Source organism: Pieris napi, chromosome 2, assembly GCF_905475465.1.
Source record: "Pieris napi chromosome 2, ilPieNapi1.2, whole genome shotgun sequence".
NCBI classification, from domain to species: domain Eukaryota; kingdom Metazoa; phylum Arthropoda; class Insecta; order Lepidoptera; family Pieridae; genus Pieris; species Pieris napi.
In genome coordinates, this window is record NC_062235.1 from 6,406,482 (window position 1) to 6,429,695 (window position 23,214).

At 32.5% G+C, this 23,214-nt stretch overlaps 2 protein-coding genes and 1 long non-coding RNA gene across 5 annotated transcripts; 1 reads left to right on the plus strand and 2 right to left on the minus strand.

Moving 5' to 3' along the window:
- Positions 1-946: 946 nt before the first annotated feature.
- LOC125058285 (sodium/calcium exchanger regulatory protein 1-like) lies at positions 947-11,241 on the minus strand. Its single transcript, XM_047662340.1, has 4 exons — positions 11,084-11,241; positions 3,892-4,058; positions 1,827-1,937; positions 947-1,205 (listed from the first exon to the last, which is right to left on the minus strand). Exons 1-4 carry the CDS (start codon positions 11,151-11,153, stop codon positions 1,155-1,157), a joined length of 399 nt encoding a protein of 132 aa, XP_047518296.1. The 5' UTR covers positions 11,154-11,241; the 3' UTR covers positions 947-1,154.
- Positions 9,183-11,075, minus strand: LOC125058294. The gene is made up of 2 exons (XR_007118370.1): positions 9,815-11,075; positions 9,183-9,463 (listed from the first exon to the last, which is right to left on the minus strand). It is a non-coding gene; the product is annotated as an uncharacterized LOC125058294 (long non-coding RNA).
- Positions 11,242-11,852: 611 nt separating the features above from the next.
- LOC125058267 (DNA cross-link repair 1A protein-like) lies at positions 11,853-22,695 on the plus strand. Of its 3 annotated transcripts, XM_047662322.1 has the most exons (13): positions 11,853-11,901; positions 12,116-12,277; positions 12,516-12,593; positions 12,841-13,765; positions 14,296-14,436; positions 15,260-15,371; positions 17,575-17,718; positions 18,282-18,427; positions 19,118-19,284; positions 20,125-20,245; positions 20,632-20,747; positions 21,379-21,498; positions 22,560-22,695. In XM_047662322.1, the coding sequence occupies exons 2-12, from the start codon at positions 12,191-12,193 to the stop codon at positions 21,481-21,483; spliced, it is 2,142 nt and encodes a 713-aa protein (XP_047518278.1). In that variant the 5' UTR covers positions 11,853-11,901; positions 12,116-12,190; the 3' UTR covers positions 21,484-21,498; positions 22,560-22,695. The 3 variants fall into 3 exon arrangements, with proteins under 3 accessions (XP_047518278.1, XP_047518286.1, XP_047518270.1); XM_047662330.1 differs by lacking the exon at positions 12,116-12,277 and having other exon boundaries at positions 11,860-11,901; XM_047662314.1 differs by lacking the exon at positions 11,853-11,901 and having other exon boundaries at positions 11,985-12,277.
- The last annotated feature ends 519 nt before the right edge of the window (positions 22,696-23,214 follow it).

Sequence of the window (23,214 nt, forward strand, 5' to 3'; positions counted from 1 at the left end):
TAATTACCGTTTATATTGATCTTGTACCGCGCGGTTCGTAGTTCCGCGCGGTACCGCGCGGTCATCTGAACTTAGCCTAAGTGGTTCCCGCGCGTCGCACTACCATTTAAAATGATTAAATAAGTTGCGCCTGGTGAAAAACTTGTGGAATGAGCACACAAACACTGACGTAGTTTATCAAAACAGTGTTAAATAAAGGGATAACAAAAACTTTAAAATATCATCTAATTTTTAGTTTCTAACCAACGGGTTATAAAGGTAAGGAATTCTAATAAACACGGTCACATTGGTTTCCTTCTTTACCAAGTAGATTTGATCAAACATTTTTCTTTACAACTGTCATTTTATTACGTAGAAAACAATTTATTACTAGTGGTTATATACCATATTCGGCTTATTTTTGTATTTGATAAATAGAAATATGTACTCATGATAGTGACATCATCTAAGATATTTCATTCTTCATTCATCATTAATATCAAATGCTATATACACGGCTTTGTTTTATTATGGACTAAAATAGACAAGGCTCATTTCAGATCCAGTAATTACGATATAGAAAAAAATATTGGTTGTTTGTAAAGTAGGTTTACGATCGAGATGTTTACGTGATAACGTCTTATTGGTGATATAAGTTTTTGGGAAGTAAGGAATTAATGAAGATAACAATTTTTTCAAATTTTAAATTACATCTATCGTTTTATTCACACTTGATGATAAATTTCGGGTGTAAAATGACAAGTTTACTTATTCGACTATGATATACATTTTTCTTCATACATTCACGGAATGACTGGCAGCGCTCGAGATGAGACGGGAGATCGGTCCGTCTCTCTCTCGTTATACCTGCGATCGCGCTCGTGAGGTTTTGGTGTGACACAAGTTTCTGAACATGTCACCCGACTAAAACGATTTTAAAGACGTTATCACGTCAATAACAACACAGTTTTATAGAAAACTATTTATTAAAAATACACAGCAAAGACTTATACAATATACATGATAGTTTTCTCACGACTTTCAAACTTTTGGCAAAAAACAAATTGTGCTAATGATTGCAACAGTTAAGCAGAAGATATCTTAAATTATGTAGTTTAAATAAATGTATGTAAAACGATAGGACAATGTTGGGCGCAGCCCTGCAGTCTTGTGGCTTATTGTATTTTGTACACTCTGGTGCAGGTGACATCCTTGGCAGTCATAACCTGAAGACAAATTAGTTTTTTTTTTAAATATATTTGCAAAATAAGCGGTGGCCGCAACACACATTTTTCACGGAGACATTTAGATTGTCACTAATTAGGTAATTTGTGCTAAATTTGGCTGTTATTTATTCATTTCATATATAGGTTACTAAAAATCACTATCGCGATTGTGGTATTAGGGAGCGTTCAAGTATTACGTAACGAATTTTAGGGGGGGGGGGTCATTTTCTAAAACGTTACGATGCGGGGCGGGGATTGAATTACACGTTATTGTTAATATTATTTTCGACTTACATAATAGTAACTGAACAGTCACTAGGTGGTCACGAAACGTTTTACTATACTTGGGTACTGAAAAACGTAACGGCGATTTACATGGGGGAGGGGGGGTCAATAATCTCCAAAAATTGCGTTACGTAATACTTGAACGTTCCCTTAGACATAGTTGGTTATTACTTAATATATATACCTACCTATGCTAAGTTTAAAACTTTTTCTTGGCAAGCCCTTACAAACACTTTGATAGCGTTCGTAGAATATTACTCAATTTCTATAAACACATTAAGCAACCTTACCAAGGTCAACTAAAATCATTGGTCATACAGTTCTAAGCCAACTTACAGCTTTCATTTCTTCGGGCCCAAATTCCCTAAGGTAGGTGATCTCCACGCCATCTGCTGACTTCTGCACCTGTTTCAGGGTGTTGCCTTCGAAAGTACACGTTGTCTTAACCTGTAATTAAGGTAAAAATATTTAAATAATGCCAATAAGATATAATGCGCCATCTTGTGGATCCGTAGAGAATTAGTTTGTTTGCAAAAACTAATTAAAAGATGACGCTGCCGGGTTATAGAATATTCTCAAAGTTTTTAATTCAGGTACAGGATTAGTAGTTGTAAGACTGCAGTATAATGTACAAAATCTGACGTACGTATGTTTATGTTATCAAGTATTTTCCTTAGAAATCGGAACATTTATTTTGCCTGTGATTTGAATTTAATAATGCTATCCTAGCTCATTGAGATCTAATTAAAGCGTCGTAACCAAGTATAAAGTATAGTTCTAAGTGTAGATTATTTCTGAAAACTGATAACAATAGCGTACTTCTTAGTATTTACTTATGCATGTTACGATTAGCTGTTACCAAGAATAGTTCGCGTCAGCCTGTTACATTATATGTCGAGGAATAAGTGAAATTGTATGAACGACCGCGACGTGCTCATATATGTTCTATATATTTTTCGTTACGAACCTAAAAAGATTTACGTTTTAACGACTGAATAAAAGACGTCTACACATTTGTCTTATCAACACTGTAATTCTCCTTTCGAATAGCATAGATCAAACACCTAACAAAGCCATAAAGTAATGATAACACCTTTTATTATTAAAAATCTATTGAATAAATAAACTCAATAAGTAAACATAAGAAGTAATTGACGTCAAATAAATTATTTAATTTAGTTTAAACGACGATAATATGTACCTGTAGGAAGATAAACATATCTTTATAGCCCGTCTATCATAAACAAATAAATGTCATTGAAATGTCCAAGTGCAATATTCATTGAACATTAAAAAAAAAAATTTTATATGATTGGACAATTCACACCAATTGACCTAGTCCCATGCTAAGCTGGTGAAGCTTGTGTTATGGGTACTAGGCAACGGATATACATACATATTATAGATAGATAGACACATATAAATACATATTTAAACACCCAAGACCTAAGTACAACACCAAATGCTCATCACATCAATGTTTGTCTCAGCCAGGGATCGAACCCGGGACCGATGGATTCGCAGTCAGGGGTACTAACCACTAGGCCAATGAGCCGTGAAATTATATCTAGGTAATAAAATAAAAAGGCGTATTCAAAACGTTTGTATAATAATGTAGCGTTGACTAACCAGGTTCAAGAAGGGAGTTCTAGATTCTGATGTTTATATATTGATTAAGTTTATATGGGAGATATGATGCTACGCATGCGTCGCACCTAGGTGTCCACAGGCATCGCCAGTTATCAAGTTTAATCTTAGGTTTAATCTAAATACCTACTTCAAATGACTTTGAAGTAATGCTTTCTAGTTTATAGCCACTATTACTACGGCAAAAAAAATCTAATTAATATAAGTTTTCTCATTGCACTGGTTGTATTACAGATACAAGTGTTAAATAAAATAAATGTTTCAGCTTAAGCGTTTTCTGTACGGATTGCATATTTTAATATAGCAACACTTATTTTATAATGACCCTTGTGCTGTAATAATGCTTTAATTGTAATTAAATAATATGAATAGAAAACGGATGCCATGACTCACAAGTCTACCTATTGTAACTTGCATTGTTAAAAAAATAAAATTGTCCGTGGGAATTTACCTTTAAAACACTGAATTTTATTACAGAAACCTTTAGCGCTGTTATATATATTCCTGTAGTCTCGTTATATAAATCGCTGGACAAATAAATAATTTCCGCTGTGTCTTCCTATAATAGCGATAGAGATCTCGACTTTAATATTTGTATATGTATAATTCAAGTTTTGTAAACGTTAAAATAAATAGTTCACTCCGTGCACCATGAATAAAGTGGGGAAACTATGTCCGGTACACAAATATCACTAACAAGTCTTTAAAAAAATTATAAATGCTTTATATCTGCCTAATAATAATAATTAAGTACCTTAGCACCATCAGCGCGCTCCTCATCGAATTCTTCCCCAGGTTTGAACTTCATCTCCGTGGTCTTAAAAGTGGATGAGGTCACCAGGACAAAGTTGTCACCATCCTTCTTCAATTCCACTGTTGGGGTGACAGCGTTCGCCGCTTTACGGGTGATCAGACCAACACCTGTAACAACAAATTGTACTATAACTTATAATCAAAGTAATTTACTATTGAAATCAACATCTGTGTAGAAAAATTGTTTGAAAGATATTTTCTTACTACAACCGTATATAATAATGAAACAAAAGCCATACGAGTAAAATTTCTTAGTTTTTCTCAACCTAAATAAATAATAAATAATCCAGTCGCGCTACAAACCTAATGGGTCTTGACATATGTATTTTTTCCGTTATCTTAAAAACAAAAAACAAGGAAATACAACCGCAAGGAAATACACTTGACTGTTTAAAAACTAGTCCTGTAGATAATACGTGTATTAGTAGGTATGTTATTTTATGTGTCATACAACTAGAAAAGGGACTCCTTTTAATAATATATTTTAAGGTTAGTTTTTTCTGTTATTTTTTTATTTGTAATATATTTGACAGTGCAATGCTTTGTCTCTATCTCAATAAAAGAAACATACTAGAATATAAAGAGTGAGAGTGAGAAGATTTACGCACCAAGCCTTTTCATGAACTCGTCAAAGTTCTCAGATGAGATAAGTTTATATTTCTTGCCTAAAGTTACTGTTAAATTTTTGTTTCCGTCTAGCGAAAGCATTTTAACGGGCCCAGGAAAGTCAGTTAACATACAATATGAATAGGGATGATGATTTTATTTCTTGTTCTTAGGGATAGCTTTCCTAGGTATTCTGTCAAATTAGACACGGTTATTGACAGGAATTTTCGACAAGCTTAGGCAGAAAAAAGCTTAAGTTTAAGAAACGAGTTTCCATATTATATTTTCTCAAAAAAAAAAAAAAGGATCTAAGTCATATGACCAAAAACCCCGAACGGAACCTATATAGTATGACATGCAGCAAGGCATATTACTCCAATTAAATTAGAAAAATTAAACCTTCGTGACAAACCAAAAATAAATGTAATAATCATTGATCTGAAAATCCTTTTATCTTAAATAAAATGTCCTCTATTTTACTTTTAAACCTCACTAATTTGAAGAATTCAACAACGAATGATTGTTAGAAAAACCAAGTTGGTCCAGGCGTCTTCTTTCAAAGACGAAACATTAACATTTTCGAAAGAATTGAGAATCCATTTGAAGACATCTAGTGAATAAAACCATTTCATAAGTGTTATTAATTTCACTATGTTAGTCCAAAGTAATATTCCTCCTACGTACCACTTATATTGTGAAGTTCCGTTGGGACTAACTACCGCATTCCTTAGGATGCCTTACGTATAACGTCTCAAGAGAGAATTAAAGTAAGCATTTGTGGTGAATGCCTGAATGCGAATTGCTATACCGGTTCACAAACCGGTAGCCTCCTAAGTCCTGAGGGACCAAGCGATGTGGAAATAATATTGCGGTGAGCGATTAAATTTTTTGTCAGAGCTGGGTCTTGTTAGCGTCTTTATATGTTAGCTCAATACAAATCTTGTTCATCGTTTACGGTATAGTAGTATAACCTCAAATATTCTAGAATATTTCGTTATCGTAACAAAACGTTATGTGATTAATAAAACCTCTACCAAGTTTATTAAAAAGGACCATTTTGTTATACCGTACACTGTTTAATTAAATCGATGTTTTGCGATTTTCGTCGAAAAATCAAACGTTACGGGTTAACGGTTTTTTAAATATATTAAAAATATTTTAGTACGCACAAAGCTTGTAAAGTTTAACGAAAATATCGCAATATGCTTTACCGAAATCATTTTATATAAATATATAATTAATAACATAATTTTGAAAAAATTATATATAAAAACTATGCATCTGAAGCTGGGATACTAAACATTCCGTGACGTAGTTTGTACAGCCTCATTGATGTGTCCCATACCAGATGAATCAATATAAAATCGCGGCATCCGATTGGCTGAAATGTGGGCGCGGCGCGTTCCTATTGGTCACACCAACGTGGTGCCACTTCAAGGTCAATAACCTATAAATTGGTATAATTTTTCAATTGAAAGTCCATTACTATTGAAGTTTTGTTATATAATAAATCTGCCTTTGAATATCTTGATATGACAGTTTCATAAAACACGCTTTTAACAAATTGAATAATGGTGGTTATTAGGGGTTTTATTACGATTGACTGATGCGTATGCGGGATATGTGAATTGAACTTCATCAATGCATTGTATCAATTGTATGTAATATAAATATTTTAGTCGATATTCACAAGGCCGAAGAAAAATCTATAAAACGTGTATTGATCACACATTAGGTACGTTAAATTATGGCGTGATAGTATTTTTTGACGTTCATAAGTGTACATTTTGTTACCTATATGAATAAATGATTTTTGAATATTAAAAGCTTAAGCTTAATCTTAAGATTGAAAGTGCTCGGAATTTGGTTCATTCTCAACCTTTCAATGAACAGTGTTGGTTAAGTGACTCATCCCTGAGGTCGTAGGTTCGGACCCCGTACACCAATGGGTTTTTCCTGCTTTACCACTCGTATGGTAAAGGAAAATCGTGAAAAAACCGCCATGTCTTAATAGGCCTAAAATATCGATGGCCTACTAGAATTTTTTTTTATCTCGAATGATATATTACAGGCCGCACCAAGGGTTGAACTGGTTTTTTTTAAACCTTTCTATTACCATCGGAAGACAAGAGAAGCTTCATTTTTAGTTGTAATATTTTTTAAATGAATGTATAATAATTCCTTTATAAATGATAATTTAAATGAGACCTCCTTTCAGCCTCACCCGCTAACCCCTTTTTAATATATTTGCGGCCTGAAAATAATTTGTCCTAATATTACACGTCGCAGTTAGTGACAACTATATTTTGGGTGATATCATTAAGAGACATATAGCTATATTAACGGGTAAACTATAAACAATTTGCAATTAGCAACAAATTGTTATCTATAAATACATATTGGCCACGGTCGAGTGTAACAATGAATTGTGGACATTGATCTTCGATGAAATAAACATGAATATTGAATTGAATTTAAATATAGACACTTTGGACTTCATCAAAAACATTCTTACTTTTGATGAGAGTCCGGTGTTTTAATCTTACTTAGATAATGCTAGAACTGAATTAAAAGATTTCTTTAAATAAAATATTCGCTTTATAAACCGCCAATCAATATCAAAATTCAAATAAGAATCGTAATCTTTCAAACATAATTTCTTGTTCGAATATTGAATGACCCTCTGTAAGAATCTGTCATTTCGCCATAAATAAAATTAAAAAAGAAATTTTTTGAATTTGGAATTGAATTGAAAACTTTGCATATCTATATCGACCTTTGCACTTGCATAGTGAGTCAGAGTCGTAGGTAGACCGGACACACATACATCCTACATTCTCAACAAACCGTCTTATTGACTGAATTGATGCTGATTGGCGTCCATTTGCGGACAATTGTGAAGGGAACCAATGGGGCACCAGCGCGTCGGGATATTCTCATGCTATTCTAATTAAATGGTACCCGCTTTGAGCTTTTATTCCACCCGCTTGTCAAGTGATGACTGATGAATTGACCGTTTAATATGAAGAATATTGTATGGTACAATTGAACATAAAATCGATAATTACGTCTTAAATTTGTGTTAAAAAATAGTGCTTTTACAATATTTGTTCAGTTATACTTGTATATAAATAACTTTCACGCAGACACTTTCCAAAGAAAATGTTATATATAGCACTAACCACAAACAATATCTAGGGCAAGTTATGGTAATGACAATAGAAAGTTTAACCCTAATTAAGTTCATGCTTAATTTTTTTAATATTATTACTTATTTTTAACATCCGTTTTTGTATTAAATCATCTAAGATAAGCTTCAATGACTATGTTATAAAGACATCAACAGGTTTTAAGGATTTGATGCACTTAGATATGAGATAATTCTTGAGTTATCAATCGTAAATCAACACTATATTGATATCAGACGATTTGCTGATATTTATATCTAGTTTGAACATTGGCTTTGAGACTGAAGTCCAAATTCTAAGTGTTCCAAATCAGATCATAAATTTTTGATTAATATATTGGCAAACCGTGAATTTATTTTAATACATTTAGAAATAACAATTACAAGCTCTTACTTTTTGTCGCATAAAAAGTCTATTTATATGCGATGTTTCTTATTTTTAAACCGTCTAAGGATGTCCGTCCATCGTTTTTTAGGGTCCGTTTATCAAATGTGTTCTAAGAAAATAAATTATGATTTGCATACCGGTCTAAAACTTTGTTCGTTTTTGAATGTACGATAAAATCAAGAAAAGAACCTTCGATTTTTATTATCTGCTAATACATACTGCTCTTAACATTACTTTCTGTAAAAACAGATTTTCTATAGCATAACGTACGATTACGACTGCCTTCAAGCGCATTAATCGAAAATATTAAGAAAAATTATTTAATAAAGATGACATGTATTTAAAACTAAAAGTTAGATATTTTTTTTTATTCTGTCTTTCTTTGCGTATATGCCATTCACAAAAGAGTTTGGTTGTGTTTTGATTTGTTCTGTCCCCTCAAACGGCAGGTGGCACCTGCCCCAATGTGCCTACTAATACTATGTTTGTTTCATTTATATTTTGTTTTCAATCAAGACTGTATCGGCCCCCTGTGCCCAGTAACTTCACAATATGCAAGCGGATTCGGGCGGCTAATATCTTTATTTTAAAACTCTGTAATCTTAAATTTCTAACTTCAATTTTCCAATAGGTAAAGATTTTTTGCTATTGTGATTAAACGTCCTATAAAATAACAAATTCAAGGTATGTATAAAACATTACGTAAGAAATATTTTAATTATTATTATTAAAATTGAGGTCGAAATATTCTATTCTCATTGCCAAATGGTCTATTAATTTATTATATTATACAAGTTAATCGGTGGAAATCGCTGCTGCTGTAGGTATTTGTTATTTAGTACTCGCTCTTTTGATCGCAGTGTAAACATAATTCAACAGAAAGAGAGAGAAAAGAGTATTTTACACTGATATATTTTGTATTAATAAGGGGTATAGATTATAGGAGAAAGTATCTTCGTAGCTTTATAAAGCATAAAAGATTTACGGTAACGATTCAGTCACTAAGAAATATTGAATTTTTATCAAAATTAGCCCCCTCTGTTATCAAAAACAATGTCAATGTTGCATTTAAAATGAAGAACTAATATAAAACGATAATATAGGCATCTTGCGGTATATTCAATGCAAGCTTTTAGAAATACACCAGCATTGAATTTCCTAGACAGATCACATTTTGTTTCCATCACAGGTTTTGCATCTGAGTCATCTCCTGAGGTATTTAGCTCTTATCAAGGTTAATGTAAGTCATACGATTGATCCTATTACGTATAATCTAAATTATAAGAATCAAGAGCTTTATCATTAATATTGAGGGTGTATAAACCGATGCTTCTGGAAAAACAGCGAAATAAAATTAAATACATTTTATACAAATACATGCTAAATGAACATACGCACTAAAATTTAGGATTAACACATATTTATTATCTCAGAATTGAGAACATGTGAAAATATAATGTTTATTCGTTGATATGATTAGAAATAACTTTTGGGTGAGCAATATCAAAGCTGATAAGACTTGCAATTCTCAGAAATGCCATCATCATAACGAAATAAAAGATTCGTTGAGCTGCTATCGACATTAAAACAATGACGCAGTATATGTTTTTATCGAGTTCTTATGAATGCACATTATTTACCATCATAAGTGCGTAAGGCGGTTATAAGATAACGATTTCATACTTTTTATAATCCTGTCCAGCCAATGTCCAGTAACTGTTCAAAGGTAACATTTTATATAATTCTACCTTCGTTGTAGCCTGCGTATTTTGTACCTGCGATGTAATCTAAAATTACGAATATGTATAGAATAGGGAAATGTACCTACCGTGTTTGGTGCCGATTTTTTTTATACCTTCATCCAATTTTTGCGAAATACTTTAGTTATTTTTTTTTAATTTCGGGATCAAATTAATAGCACCTATACGTTTTATAGCACAATTTCGAGTGAAAATTAAAATTTCAGTACTTTTTCTACCTACGTGTATATTTGTGTAGTTAAAGTTTAAACTGAATTGAACATAAAAAAAAGCATTTTTATTAATGCACATTCTAGATCGTTTGGTCTTTGGATAGACTGAGTTAAGAATTAAAAATTCAATAGGTTAAAATTTGCGGTAAGTATAGAATGCAGTCTTTACAATTACATATTATGTTGCGACGCCTCTGACTTTCAGTAAAGTAACTATCATTTTCCTTAATATTAATTGACTGCAGACGTAATAATTATACCTACAAGTATATCATCGTGAAACCAATTTCGAATAGACGCATACCAATTTTACAAAATCTTTATTTGATGTGTAATTTTGTTGATCGAATAATAAATTAGAATTTACCTAACATTCAAATTTTTCCATTTTTACATCTAATCTTATTAATATACGTATTTGAATTATTCCTACTAGATATTACAAATCAGGAATTAACTATCGTAAAATTACAATTGGAATCATTAAATTTAATAAATTCACTGTACATGTACGAGCGGGTCAGAAATGGGAAACGTATCTACTTAAATCTTTTACGAATATAAAGCCTACTTATAGACTACCACCATAAAGTATGCCCACTTAATTAAGTCTTATTAGGAGACATAGTTACATAAAAATATTATATTAGTGTATATAATTTTTGTTTTTTAAGAATTTAAAAGTAATGTACCGTTTATTATTAGGAAAAACAGGTACCTCCCTTTAACTTCGAAAGCACGTTGCCATTCGGTAGTAAACGTACCTCATATAATGACTACTATAATATATAGATTTAAATATAGACTTCCTAATTTACATTTGAGCATAAGATTGCTATTTTACATAAATTGTTTGCACTACTTCCGAAAAAAAAACCAAAAAAAAAACATCGCGTGCAATAACGGGTAAAAGCCGGCCGGCGTCTATTTGTGATCAATTATTACAAAATATACCGTAAGAACGTGTTTAAATTACTCACCAATCGTCTTCAGAAAATCATCGAAGTTCTCTGAAGAGACCATTTTGTATTTCTTGTCTACAAACTCCATTTTAGATTTAAGTTTAAAACTGTAACTTTGATAATGAAGCAACCTATACCGACGCTCGTTGAAACGAGAATGAAGAATATCTGCGAGACGCGATGAAATAAATTGCTGGAGGCGGAGTTACGATTGAGGGAATGAATTAGAATAATCATTCAGAACGAACCAATGAACTCTTCCTCTTGAACGAATACGGTTTCATTCAGTCAGTGGATTAAAATTCCTTAAAAAAACTGAAAAAGAATATGTTCATAATAAAGTTATATAAAATAGGTAATGTTGGTCAAAATTGGATCTTAACGCCTGCGCCAGTCAGCTGATGGCTAAAATTAAACTGTATTATTCACAAATAAAAGGAGGTCAGCGTAATGATCAAATGACTCGAGCTGGTCAGTGATCATCTAAATAGCAAAATCTCGATTATTATGTGTCGCAGGCTAACCTAAATCGCACACAATGGCTTCTAGTATAGAAACTTATAATTTTTAATTTAATAAGTTTTATATCGTGCTTTCGTTAGGGACTTGAGACAAATTCACTTTTCGATTCACGTGACCCACTAACGTCAAACAAATATGTATGAAAATAGTCATGTGACAAAGCGACAGCTTCACCATTCCCATACAAGTTTGGTTAGCTTTAAAATCACAGCTTACTACTTAAACCTTGACTTGACTGATAACCTTGGCTCTACTCTTAGTGGAAGAATGACAGTGACAGAATACAGATGCAAAGTGGAAATTGGCGGAAATTTGTAATTATTTATTTTGTAATAATAAAATTTTTATATAAATATTACGAAGAAGAATAGTTATTAATAGAAAATAAAGAAATATTGTATCCAATAATAACTTTGATATAAAATTTAAAAATAAGAACCAATTATATTTTTAAATTACTTATGCTCAATTTTCAAAGTTAAGTCATTACTTAAGAGTACCTAATGAGATTTATTGAATTTTTTCTAGGTAGTAGTCCGATGATTACACAACAAAATTTTAAGTGAAATATGTATTGTATGAAATGTATACAACAATAAAAAGATGAATGGTAGTGATATTAGTGAATATTTGCCATCGCTTCTAAATCCCCGTTCGATAAAGAAATCTTGTAATTTAAATCTTACTCAGGTTTGTATACATACATCTCGATACCTTCTACTATAGTATTAAATAAAATAAAATCTGCAAATTTGTTCAATAGTATAATGCTATCACCAAGGCTTTTACCCCACCTTAAAGACTTTAGTTTGGAGTTTACGTTCAAGACAAAATTTACTTGTCAAAACTAACAACTACTCTAATAGCACTGTAACTACATACACATTGTTAAAAAAAATTTTTTTTAGCCAGAAGTAATGTATTTCAGAATTCTACACTAAGTCGCACCTCATTATCACTGAAAAGATTTAATGTTGGAACCAAGCATAAAGAAAACCGAAAGAAGGTATTATTATATTTTATATGGTGTCTTTGATTACTCTTTCATTTTACTATATTAAGCTTTCCTATTCAAGTTGTCTAATATTTTTTTCTTATTCTGTGACTTATAGCAAAACAAAGCTGTCTCATCTACACCAATAATCTAGTCTAACCACTGAGCTTACTGTACATTTCTTCCTTATAACACTATTTCGGTTTATATTGTAGCTTGTTAAGATGTAGTAACACTTATTTCATGTTATGGTTTGCAGGACAAAGAAAATGTGATACTTAAATGCAATATAACAACTCAAAGTATAGCAAATAAACAAAATCTTAGTTTTTCTATTATAGAAGATTTAAACTGTACTAAAGATTCAACTACAGAATTAAGTTGCGATGACACATTATATGATATAACAAATAATTTACACACAACTGCTTATAGTAAACTTAAGAATATCAATAATAATTATTCTAAAATGACTACAAAAGACATTATTGAAGTTTTTAAATGTGAAAAAGGGATAGCCACAGACAAATCAAAACAATTAAAAAGATCAGCAGTTTCTGACAACATAGAAAAGAAAAAAGCAAAATTGTCACCTCCAGCCATAGAAGAAAATAAAATTCTTATTTTGAACACAAGTGATAGAAAAAAACTGTCAGATGTCATAGTTCAGCCAACAAATTATAAATTGATTAAAGAGAAAATTAAAGAGAGAAATAAACTTGTAGCTGCTACGAGGAACTCTCTTAAATCTTATGGACTGAGGAATGGGAATAATCTAAAACAACAGTGTATCAATTCATATTTTAGTTGTCGGTCAAAAGTGTCGGATGTGGCGTCAGATAAAAAGAATGGTGCAAATTTAACAAGGCAGAAAATTGCACATAATGCGTCGCATGACATGAGTAAGAATTTGTGTATCACTGCGACGAGACAAGATGTTGCCCAGCCGAGTAAAAAGAAGAATGAAATTGTCAAGACACCAAGGAAACTTTCACATAGGTCCATGTCTCCTCGAATGGAGACAAGAGAAGATCTCCAACCGCCTAAATTAAAGAATGAGAGGGTTGGGTCCTATTCACCGAGAAAAGTTGTTGAGTCTATACAGTTCAATTTACCAACAAAGTCAAGATCAAATAAAACATCAACTGTCACCAAAGTTATACCACACTATAAAATTGTAGCAGGTGAAATATTTTAGTTGATACACATTAATCCTATATATTTAAGAATTGCTCTGCTTCTGTACCTTACTACTAAGCATTTAACGCATATAAATGGGTTCAATTCCCGGTGAAACAATACTTTCGAATTGCTGGAAACACAAGACATTTGGATTGTTACGGGGCTTATGAAACTACCCTCTTTAACGCTTTTTAGCCTTGACTCAGTCTTTTCTCTGTATTCAAAGTGTATGTAAAGTTAATCTTGAGCACTCGCAATATAGATAAAATATTTTGGTTTTTAAATTAGTTTGGCCTAAGACTTCAATACTAGTTAAATTAGCTCGAAGACTATGAGAAATTAAAAAAACATTTGAGAACGGTGATATGTACTTTCAGTAATACAGTCAAATATAATATTACAAATATAATTTTATTATACAATTTACGCTATATTGTATAATAAATCGGCATTAAAATTAGCGTTATTAGCGCAATAGATATAAAATAAATAGGATATAATATGACCTTATTTTTAGTAATATTATTTTCAGGGACACATTTTGCAGTCGACGCATTTTGTTACGGCGAGATCGCGAATGTGAAACATTATTTCTTAACTCATTTTCATTCTGATCACTATTCGGGGCTAAAAAAAAGCTTTAACAAAATGCTGTTTTGTTCGAAAATTACAGGTAAGTTTATTTAATTTTAAATAATAATAACCCTTCGTACAGTATTGAAAAAATATTTTTTTTGTATGGAAAACTTTAAGAGCGCTCCGTGGCCGAATTTGAATAGCAAAACATGTTGCTAAGCGTAAAACTCGAACATAGCTGGACCAATTCGTGTATTTTTTATATATTCCTTAAAGTGTGAAAGATTTTTCGAGAGAATTTCGGGAAAACTTACAAAACCAGATTTCTTTGTCGTAGGCTAAGTAAAAAAAATTGAGGTGAAACAAAGTTCGTAAATAACCGCTAGGCAAATGTAGAGTGTATGAAAAAAATCCATAATTTTGAAGGTTATGGCCTCAACTTAATAATTATTATACAACTTATAATTAATAAGAAAAATTTTTCCTTTAAATGTCTGTTCAATGTTAATATTGGAGGACATATAAGTAAAAAAAAAATTGAATTTTTAGTTTCCGTCTGCGGTACTCGCCTCGCATTTAATATTACCATTAGTAGAAAATAAAATTACTCCCAAGTTTATTTATTTTGAATTTAAATAAAACTGGCTTGTGTAGGTTTGATTATTATGATCTGCGAAATTTAGTTCGCACGTATTATTATTGAAAACCACCCACTAAATTTTTCCGCGGGAAAATTAGCTTATACCTGCGGGTAGGGTGCTATCTGTAACAAAATTCATCGTTATCAAGTCAGCTACTTACCCGCAGAACTCCATTTTGAATTCATAAAAACAAAATAATTTTCTAAATAGATGTTTTTTCCAGCATTTACCTTAAGTAGTATTTATTAGAATTTAATGAAAATAATTATTAAATTCTAGCGGATTTATGCATATCACGATTAGGAGTTCCCGTGAAATGTATTCATATAATGAACGTTGATGAGCCAATTAAAATTGATGGGGTCGAAGTTACAGCCATTGATGCGAACCAGTGAGTTATTACTCAATACTTAAATAACTTACTGTATTTTCCTCGGACGAATTAATCATAATTGACATTTCAAGATGTGTAAAAAGGTTTTTTTCATTTGGTGTTGCTATAAAAGAGAAATTAAAATTCGAATTATATTTGGTGTAAAGAAAAAAAATACATAAACAATGCATATGTCAACGTAAAATTGTAAACACCGTTAGATTGTAATCTATCTCGCGAGATTATAAACTGTCGAAAGATTGTGAACCTCAGCGTACTGCTTACAATTTAACGTATTATTATTCGGTAGATTGTACTACACTAACTTAGTTATCATTCAAACTTCTTTGGTCAATTACAGATTAATTTTACTTCCCAACAATTTCATATAACTACCGAATAATAACACGTTAATTTGTAAGCAGTTCGTTGAGGTTCACAATCTTTCGACAGTTTACAATCTCGCGAGATATATTACAATCTAACGGTGTTTACAATTTCACGGTGACACATATACCATTTACCATTATTTATTGGGGTCTTAAAGAATTGAATGTTGTCAATTAAATATGTTCTACTACTTGTACTTCTAGAGATAACTTCTAATAAACTTTGTTATACTTTATTTTATTGGTTTTCATATTATAAAAATATGATAGTACGAAAACCATATACCTAGATACTTGTCGGTAAAATAAATAAAAAAATTATTCAACGAAGTTCCCGGAAAATGTCAAAGTCGTTTAATATAGAGTAGTCATTATCAGAGTTTTCCCCACTCAAAGAACACTTGAGAAACTTTTCCATTTGACCAAGAAACTTGAGAACAATATCATGGCGGTCAAAGCCAGACTGGAACAACATTAATCATCATCAATAGCCTTTTTCCATTTTGCTCCGTATAAGGAAACTTATTTTTATTACATATACTTACTCTTTAGTCGCGTTCTTCATTACTGAAGGTCATGTTGATGATGCATAGCTTCCTGCATTCCTGTCATGGGCAACCCTTACCGCTTGTGTAATATAAGGCTTGTAAGGAACGAACAAATAAGGTCAGCTAGTCGGGTCTCTTGAATTTCACTCTACCGCTCACCACAATTTATCGGGACCTCTGCGTACTATTTGCCCAAAGAAGGTCAAGATCCTTTGTGTAACACACTGAAGAAAGACGGGTTGTAACTTGTAGTTGTGCCAGAATTGACAAATTCTGTCCGTTTCCGAATCCTGAGCCTCCGCCTTCATCACCACATTTCGAAATCTATCCTCTTTCTTTCGGATGCTCGCACAGTCCAAGTTTCAGCGCCTTATAAAAAAATGGGGAACCCAGATATTGCGATTTTTCCATATTCGCCGTAGTTTTGTCATGGCGTTTCGGGTGATTTGTATTCTTTACCGAATTTTCTTTTCATAGCCGTCCCTGCTCAATAAAGATCCGAGCTAGTTGAATTCGCCTTCTAGGGCTTAAGTTCGCCAATCGTCGGCATATGTACTTACTTTGTTTTCCCCATTTTCATATTTATCACATATATCGAATACAACTACGTCAAGCCGACATTAAACACAAACTAATAAAAATCTCCATGAATTTTATTTTTAAACAATTTTCTATATAAAATGTATCCGTATGTGTCAAAAAAATACTATGCAATGTTGTACAATAAGCATTATTTTTATTCATTTGGAGTTAGCTAATTATAAATTTGCAGCTCGACTTGCCGTTGAGTTTTGGGACACCAGTATACACATTAAACATTAGACTATTAAAATTCACGAGGATTAAAAAAAAAACAATTTTGCTATTAGCACGGGATTATCACAAGCGATTATAAAGTTAACGAATTAAAACATTCCTAACAAAGCTTTCTAAAACCTCAACCAATGTACTGACGCGATTCATTTTTAATTTAAAAAAAAAAACATAATATCGAATTCGCAAAAGCAACATTGAATGATTTGTTTAACGGATTATAAATTATGTATTAAATATTTAGCAACATATCTTTAACTTTTCAATGCTTCTTTTAAATAATTGCTAAGATACACTTGTCTTTAAAACTATGTATTACGATAGTTTATAATTAATTCATACATTTTTGTTATAAAGTGCACTTAAATATTTATTATTAAATCGCTATTGATGGGAATACAAAAAGATCAGTCTTATGTGAATACGTAATAACATTACGAGAAGTCTATTATATAATACTTTACATTTCAGTTGCCCTGGTGCAATAATGTTAATCTTCACACTGCCTAGTGGCAAAAGCATGCTACACACTGGCGACTTTAGGGCTTCACCGATAATGGAATCCTATCCCGTTTTCTGGAATAAAGATATCCATACTGTATATCTGGATACAACGTAAGTTTATCTATACTTATTAAGAGGAGGAATGAATTGTATTTTTGTGTCCAGTAAACTTAAAAACTACGTGACCGATTTTTGTCATTATTAGAATGCTACGTTATCACAGTGTCCAATACAAGCCGGGATGGGACAATCGTAATAAAAAAAAGATGCCTTTTCTAACTCTTGAGATCCTTACACTTTGAATATTTGATTGAGTTCTAATTAAATTTAAAAAAATTACAAATTAAGTAAAGTATAATATCTTTTATATTTTTTTCCCATAGAACATTAGGTTTGCAATGGGAATCACCTACACATAATAATATAATACATATATATATTTTACTGCATGTGAATTCGTTTACATGACAATATTAAAAAAGTGTAAGCAGGAATTTATTATGTGGACTTTGAACTCTTTTTTGTTTAAATTTAAATATGATTATTGTCAGAAAAATACGATTTCTTGCTCCAAAATGCGCAATACATTTAATTTAACACATTGCAATATCTGCAAATATCTTCACTTGTTCTACATACTAGTACTAAAACACCACTAAAATGGGTAATTGCAGGTACTGCAACCCTAGATATGATTTCCCTACACAAGATGAAAGTTTGGAAATGGCGTTATACCACCTTCGACAAAAGAAGGCGGCCCTGGAAACGGCCAAGAAGAAGTTCTCGTCTGTCCTTATCGTTTGCGGGACCTATACGATTGGTATGCTAGTTTTATCCATAGATCTCCCTTCTAGGTGCTAAATGTGCCAAATACTGGACTCAATAATTACTTAAGTTTTTATTGAAATTATTTACCATCTGACTTGTATCTTATCTCTTAAACTCCATAAATATTATCAGCGTTTTACATTTATATAGAATTGAAGAATTCTTTACCGATAAAAATTGTTTTTGACAAAAGAGCTTTATTCAGAACGCGAAAGAATTTATCGCTGATATGATTCAATAAGTATAACAGTTCTCTTCATAAAACCTCATAGTAGGGTAGTATATAGGTATATTTACCTTTACTCTGGTAATTTTTATTGCATTAAATACTAAAAACTTAGTTTTTAACAAGCAACCAACTTACATTTCAAGGTGATTATTAAAAATTACAATCCAAAAGTTAATTCTCAACGTAAATCTAATCTTTTTGCAGGCCAAGAAATGAGAAAAAAATCTAATCTTTCAAAATCTGTCAATAATTTTTTTTTTCAGTCGAGATTATGACTCGAATTACGAATTATAATATAGACCAGAAGTCCTAGTTATTCTCGTATTTCTTCAGTCTGCTTTCTTTTAACTAAATTACTTCTTTTAACTAAATTAAGTGTGTATAGTGTATGACAAAAAAAGACAAACATATATTAGTAACAACGGTGCAAATAGATTTTTTATGTAAATGTAGGTAAGGAGAAATTCTTTTTGGGAATGGCGCGTCGTGTGGGTTGTACTGTATGGGCTTGTCCAGAGAAGGACCGAGTCCTCCAAGCAGTGGAGGGGCGTAGCTTTAGCCACGCTCCACCGCAATCGTGCCAACTTCATGTAGTTCCTATGAGAGATCTTACGCATGAGGTATATTTTTTAATGATTATTTTATATCTAATATATCCATAATATCATAATCTGTGCTCTCAATATTTAAAAATACAAGTACATAATAATTGTTAGGAGTTAACCTTAGGTTTCCTAGAAAAGCAGTGCCGTTATCTAACGGCCGTAATGTAGCGTTGGGTGACGTCACCCATACGTCGTCTATAAATAACATCGGAGTAGGTTTCCTGGAGAACGTTGAGTGCTGTCATTTGCATGACGGCCGTCATAGCGGTGATAAACATTAGTTCAACGTTTTTCGCGTGTAGCGGTGCCCATATTTAATTATTACAATGAGTGGAAACGTGACTTGGACGAGCGAAAATGATGCTTTTTTGCATTATGTTAAAAAGTAAAGACGGCCGTTATTAACAACCGTAAAATGACGGCCGTTAGTTAACCGCACCGCTTTTCTAGGAAACCTAAGCTTTAGTTACATAATAAAAATAATAGGTACTCACATAATAAAAAATATTTTATTATGACTAAAATGTTGGGAATGTCAATTTTTATTGCTTTGCCTTAAGGGACTTTATAAGTATCTATCAAAGAGATACCCATATAAATTTATTTTAATTTATCTTTACGAATCCTGAACTCGTAACTAAAAATATATTTTGAACATGGCTGTCCACACGTTTTGGAATAGATGCATTCGATCAGTTGCAATATAATGGAGAGCAAATCTCATAGTGTCTCATAGTGAGTAGTATTTTTTTATATAAGCTACCCATTTAAAAGCCAAACATTAGACCAATCCACGAGATATACACGCTTATAATATAAGTTATATACGATTTATAATACCAGATACATTTTCAGAAGCTACGGAGCTATTTGGACAGCTTGCAAGGGGCGTTTTCAGAAATAGTCGCGTTTAAGCCAAGCGGTTGGGAGAATGGAAGGAACTCGTGCGTCGAAAAGGACTCTGTTACGATACATGGTAATTTATTTTAGGTTTTATTTTGTACATAATAATTGATTCAATAAAAAAAAAACATACATTAGGACAAGCGACTTCGCCATGGTCACGTGACTAAGCTTGGGCGTAAATTTGGTGTTTCTGTAATGGGTCACCCCGTCAATGTATGCGTCAGCTATGAATTTTCAGCATCGACATTATACAGCATCAACTCATCTTATTTGACTAAAATCAGGGCGAAACATATAACCCCTAATAATAATTGTAAAAAACTACAGGATTTAAATGCGTTTAATTACCACCTCCTCCGCCTTCTTGTCGTTTTTTTGTTGACCATACATTATATAATATAAAAAATTTACTCTTAATTTCAATAAATTTGTAAAAGTCTGCAATATGTTTTTCAGGTATACCATACAGTGAACATTCAAGTTTCTCCGAAATGATTCGCTTTGTTAAGTTTTTGAAACCAAAGCAAGTGATTCCAACTGTCGACATTACTGGCGGCATCAAGGCTGTGCAGGTAATTTCATAACATTGTGGCGTATAAAGCTACGGTTTCGTAGAAAAGCGGTGCCGTTAACTAACGGCCGTCTTTACGGTGGCCAAGCTGTGGTTTCCTAGAAAGTAGTGCGACCGTATTTTTGTAGTGTGTTCCAATTTCGTTCCACAAATTTTGCTTCATCTGAGCTTGTCTGTACTCTTTGGATTTGATATTGTACAAAGCTGATTTTCAACAAAATCAATTAATTGTTCATCATTTTCGCTCGCCCAAGTCATTGTATTAATTAAATATGCGCACCGCTACACGCGAAAAACGTTGAACTACTGTTTATCACCGCTATGACGGCCGTCATGCAAATGACAGCACCGCTATTTGACGTTACGGTGACACTCAACGTTCTCTAGAAAACCTACTCCGATGTTATTTATAGATGGGTGACGTCACCCAACGTTACATTACGGCCGTTAGATAACGGCACCGCTTTTCTAGGAAACCGTAGCTTAAGACGGTAGTCCTAAGTACGAAGATTGTGTTTAATGCTTTTTATCTTAATCAAATCAACGGTGTTGTAATACAAACCAAATTTAGTTTTAAGCTTCAAAATATTTCAATAACCACACAATAAATGCTTTGATGACGTCATTTACAGAAATACTTTCCGTGCCCCCTGATATACAAGGAAGATTTGCAGAATCAGAGCAAACTGACGGATTACATTAGCATACAGTGTCGACACCAGCCCGCCATAACCTGAATGTGTATTTAACAGGTAAATAGATATAAATAAATTAAAAAGGTGCGTCCTTATGTACGCGCGTAAGAAGTTAAACTTCTTTGGCATTATTAATAATACATACGGAGTTACCCTCAATTGTATTGAAGCACTTAGGAGGGTTGATGAGCACAGTTTTTTCACAAATATTTTCTAATATTGATTTAATTATTCAAATTAAATCACTTCTGATTATAATTCACACGCACATATAAAATTCGCACTTGTATGAATGAATGAATAATGAGAGAAATAATGAAAACACGTGTTTTAAATTTAGAAACTCAAAGCATGTGGATAAATATTATAAATATACAGTGCCAACATGTGCCACTAACTTCATTCTGTTAATTTTGTGTCACTTAAAATTTTACTCATAAATTTTTCATAAGGCGCCTAAAGTATAACTTCAAAAATTAAGTTTCCTGTCCCAAAAATTGATCGATTCAGGATTGAAACGAAATTATCTTTAACTAAATTCTGTAAGATGTAATAAAAATACCGCTGTAAGACTTTTTGGTCTTTAAGATAATTTTGGCATTTATATATATTGTGTGGCAGAAGTATTTTTACAAAATATGTTAATCTACGTTAGGCCTTACGTAGAGATGTGGGGTCACACTGTTCAGAGGAGTTGTTCGGATTAATACCTGCAGCTGAGTTTCATCATCGGACGTCGAGGCAGAGTACGAAATTCCACCCGTATCACCTCGACGTTCGCCGTTCCACAACTGAGCGTTTTTTCAAGGCAGTTGCCGCGCCCACTGAAGTATTTCCGAACCAATTCGACTTAGGGTCCTTCAAGAAAAGAGCGTACCAATTCTTAAAAGGCCGACAACGCACTCGCGAGCCCTCTGGCATTGAGTGTCCAAGGCCGGCGGTATCACTTAACATCAGATGAGCTTCCTGCCTGTTCTATTAAAAAAAAAATTAATACACCGCCATCTAGCGAGTGACTTTATTATTAATAATAATATTTATTCAATATCTAGGTTCTAGGGAATTGAAGCTAGCTTCTATGAAACTGCAAATAAATTCATACCGTTTTTTTGTTTCAGATTCAAAATTTTAATGTGGAATGCAAAACTGTCGTGACATGAACTCTGACATTTTTTTGATATTGTTTAGCGTTTTAATATTTATGAAAATGTTGTATTTGTGAATATTTTTGAAATAAACTTGTACATTTCGTAATATTAGTTTTTTTCCTAAATCCGTTAAATCTTATTGTTAATTAAGAATGTCTAAGTGGTGCAGAACCATTACATGACTACATCTGAGTTCGATTTCCGGCGAAACATTGACTTAAACACAATTGTCACAAGATTAAATTATAAATATTATATTTTAAATAGTAGTTATAGCAACCAACTCATGCGTCCCTGTGACGCCAATGCATTCAGTTCTGTCACGATACAAAGTAATCAAAAATAAATTAAAATATTTTATTTTTGGAAGCTGAGCTTGCAAGACCAAGAAAAGTATGGGTTCGAAAATGGATTAATAGAAGACCCATTCATGGCGCAAGCTACCAACTCTATAAGGAATTGGCTAATGAAGATACGACGGAATATTACTTTGCTCTTAGGTTGACCGAAGAGTCCTGCTGCCTGTTTTGGCAGGCACGCTGCGAGTAAGGGGCAAGGGCGCACGCGACGTCTCTACTCGCAAAAAAATAGAACACGCTTCTAATCACTTTACTACGCAACCAAC

Coding starts and splice junctions, on each gene's coding strand:
- LOC125058285 (XM_047662340.1), bottom strand. CDS start 11,153: ATGGAGTTTGTAGACAAGAAATACAAAATGGTCTCTTCAGAGAACTTC. Junction 4,059..11,083: donor TGATTTTCTGAAGACGATTG/GTGAGTAATTTA, acceptor TTGTTGTTACAG/GTGTTGGTCTGATCACCCGT. Junction 1,206..1,826: donor GGCCCGAAGAAATGAAAGCT/GTAAGTTGGCTT, acceptor ATTTGTCTTCAG/GTTATGACTGCCAAGGATGT.
- LOC125058267 (XM_047662322.1), top strand. CDS start 12,191: ATGAATGGTAGTGATATTAGTGAATATTTGCCATCGCTTCTAAATCCC. Junction 13,766..14,295: donor ACACTATAAAATTGTAGCAG/GTGAAATATTTT, acceptor TATTATTTTCAG/GGACACATTTTGCAGTCGAC. Junction 19,285..20,124: donor TGAGAGATCTTACGCATGAG/GTATATTTTTTA, acceptor ATACATTTTCAG/AAGCTACGGAGCTATTTGGA.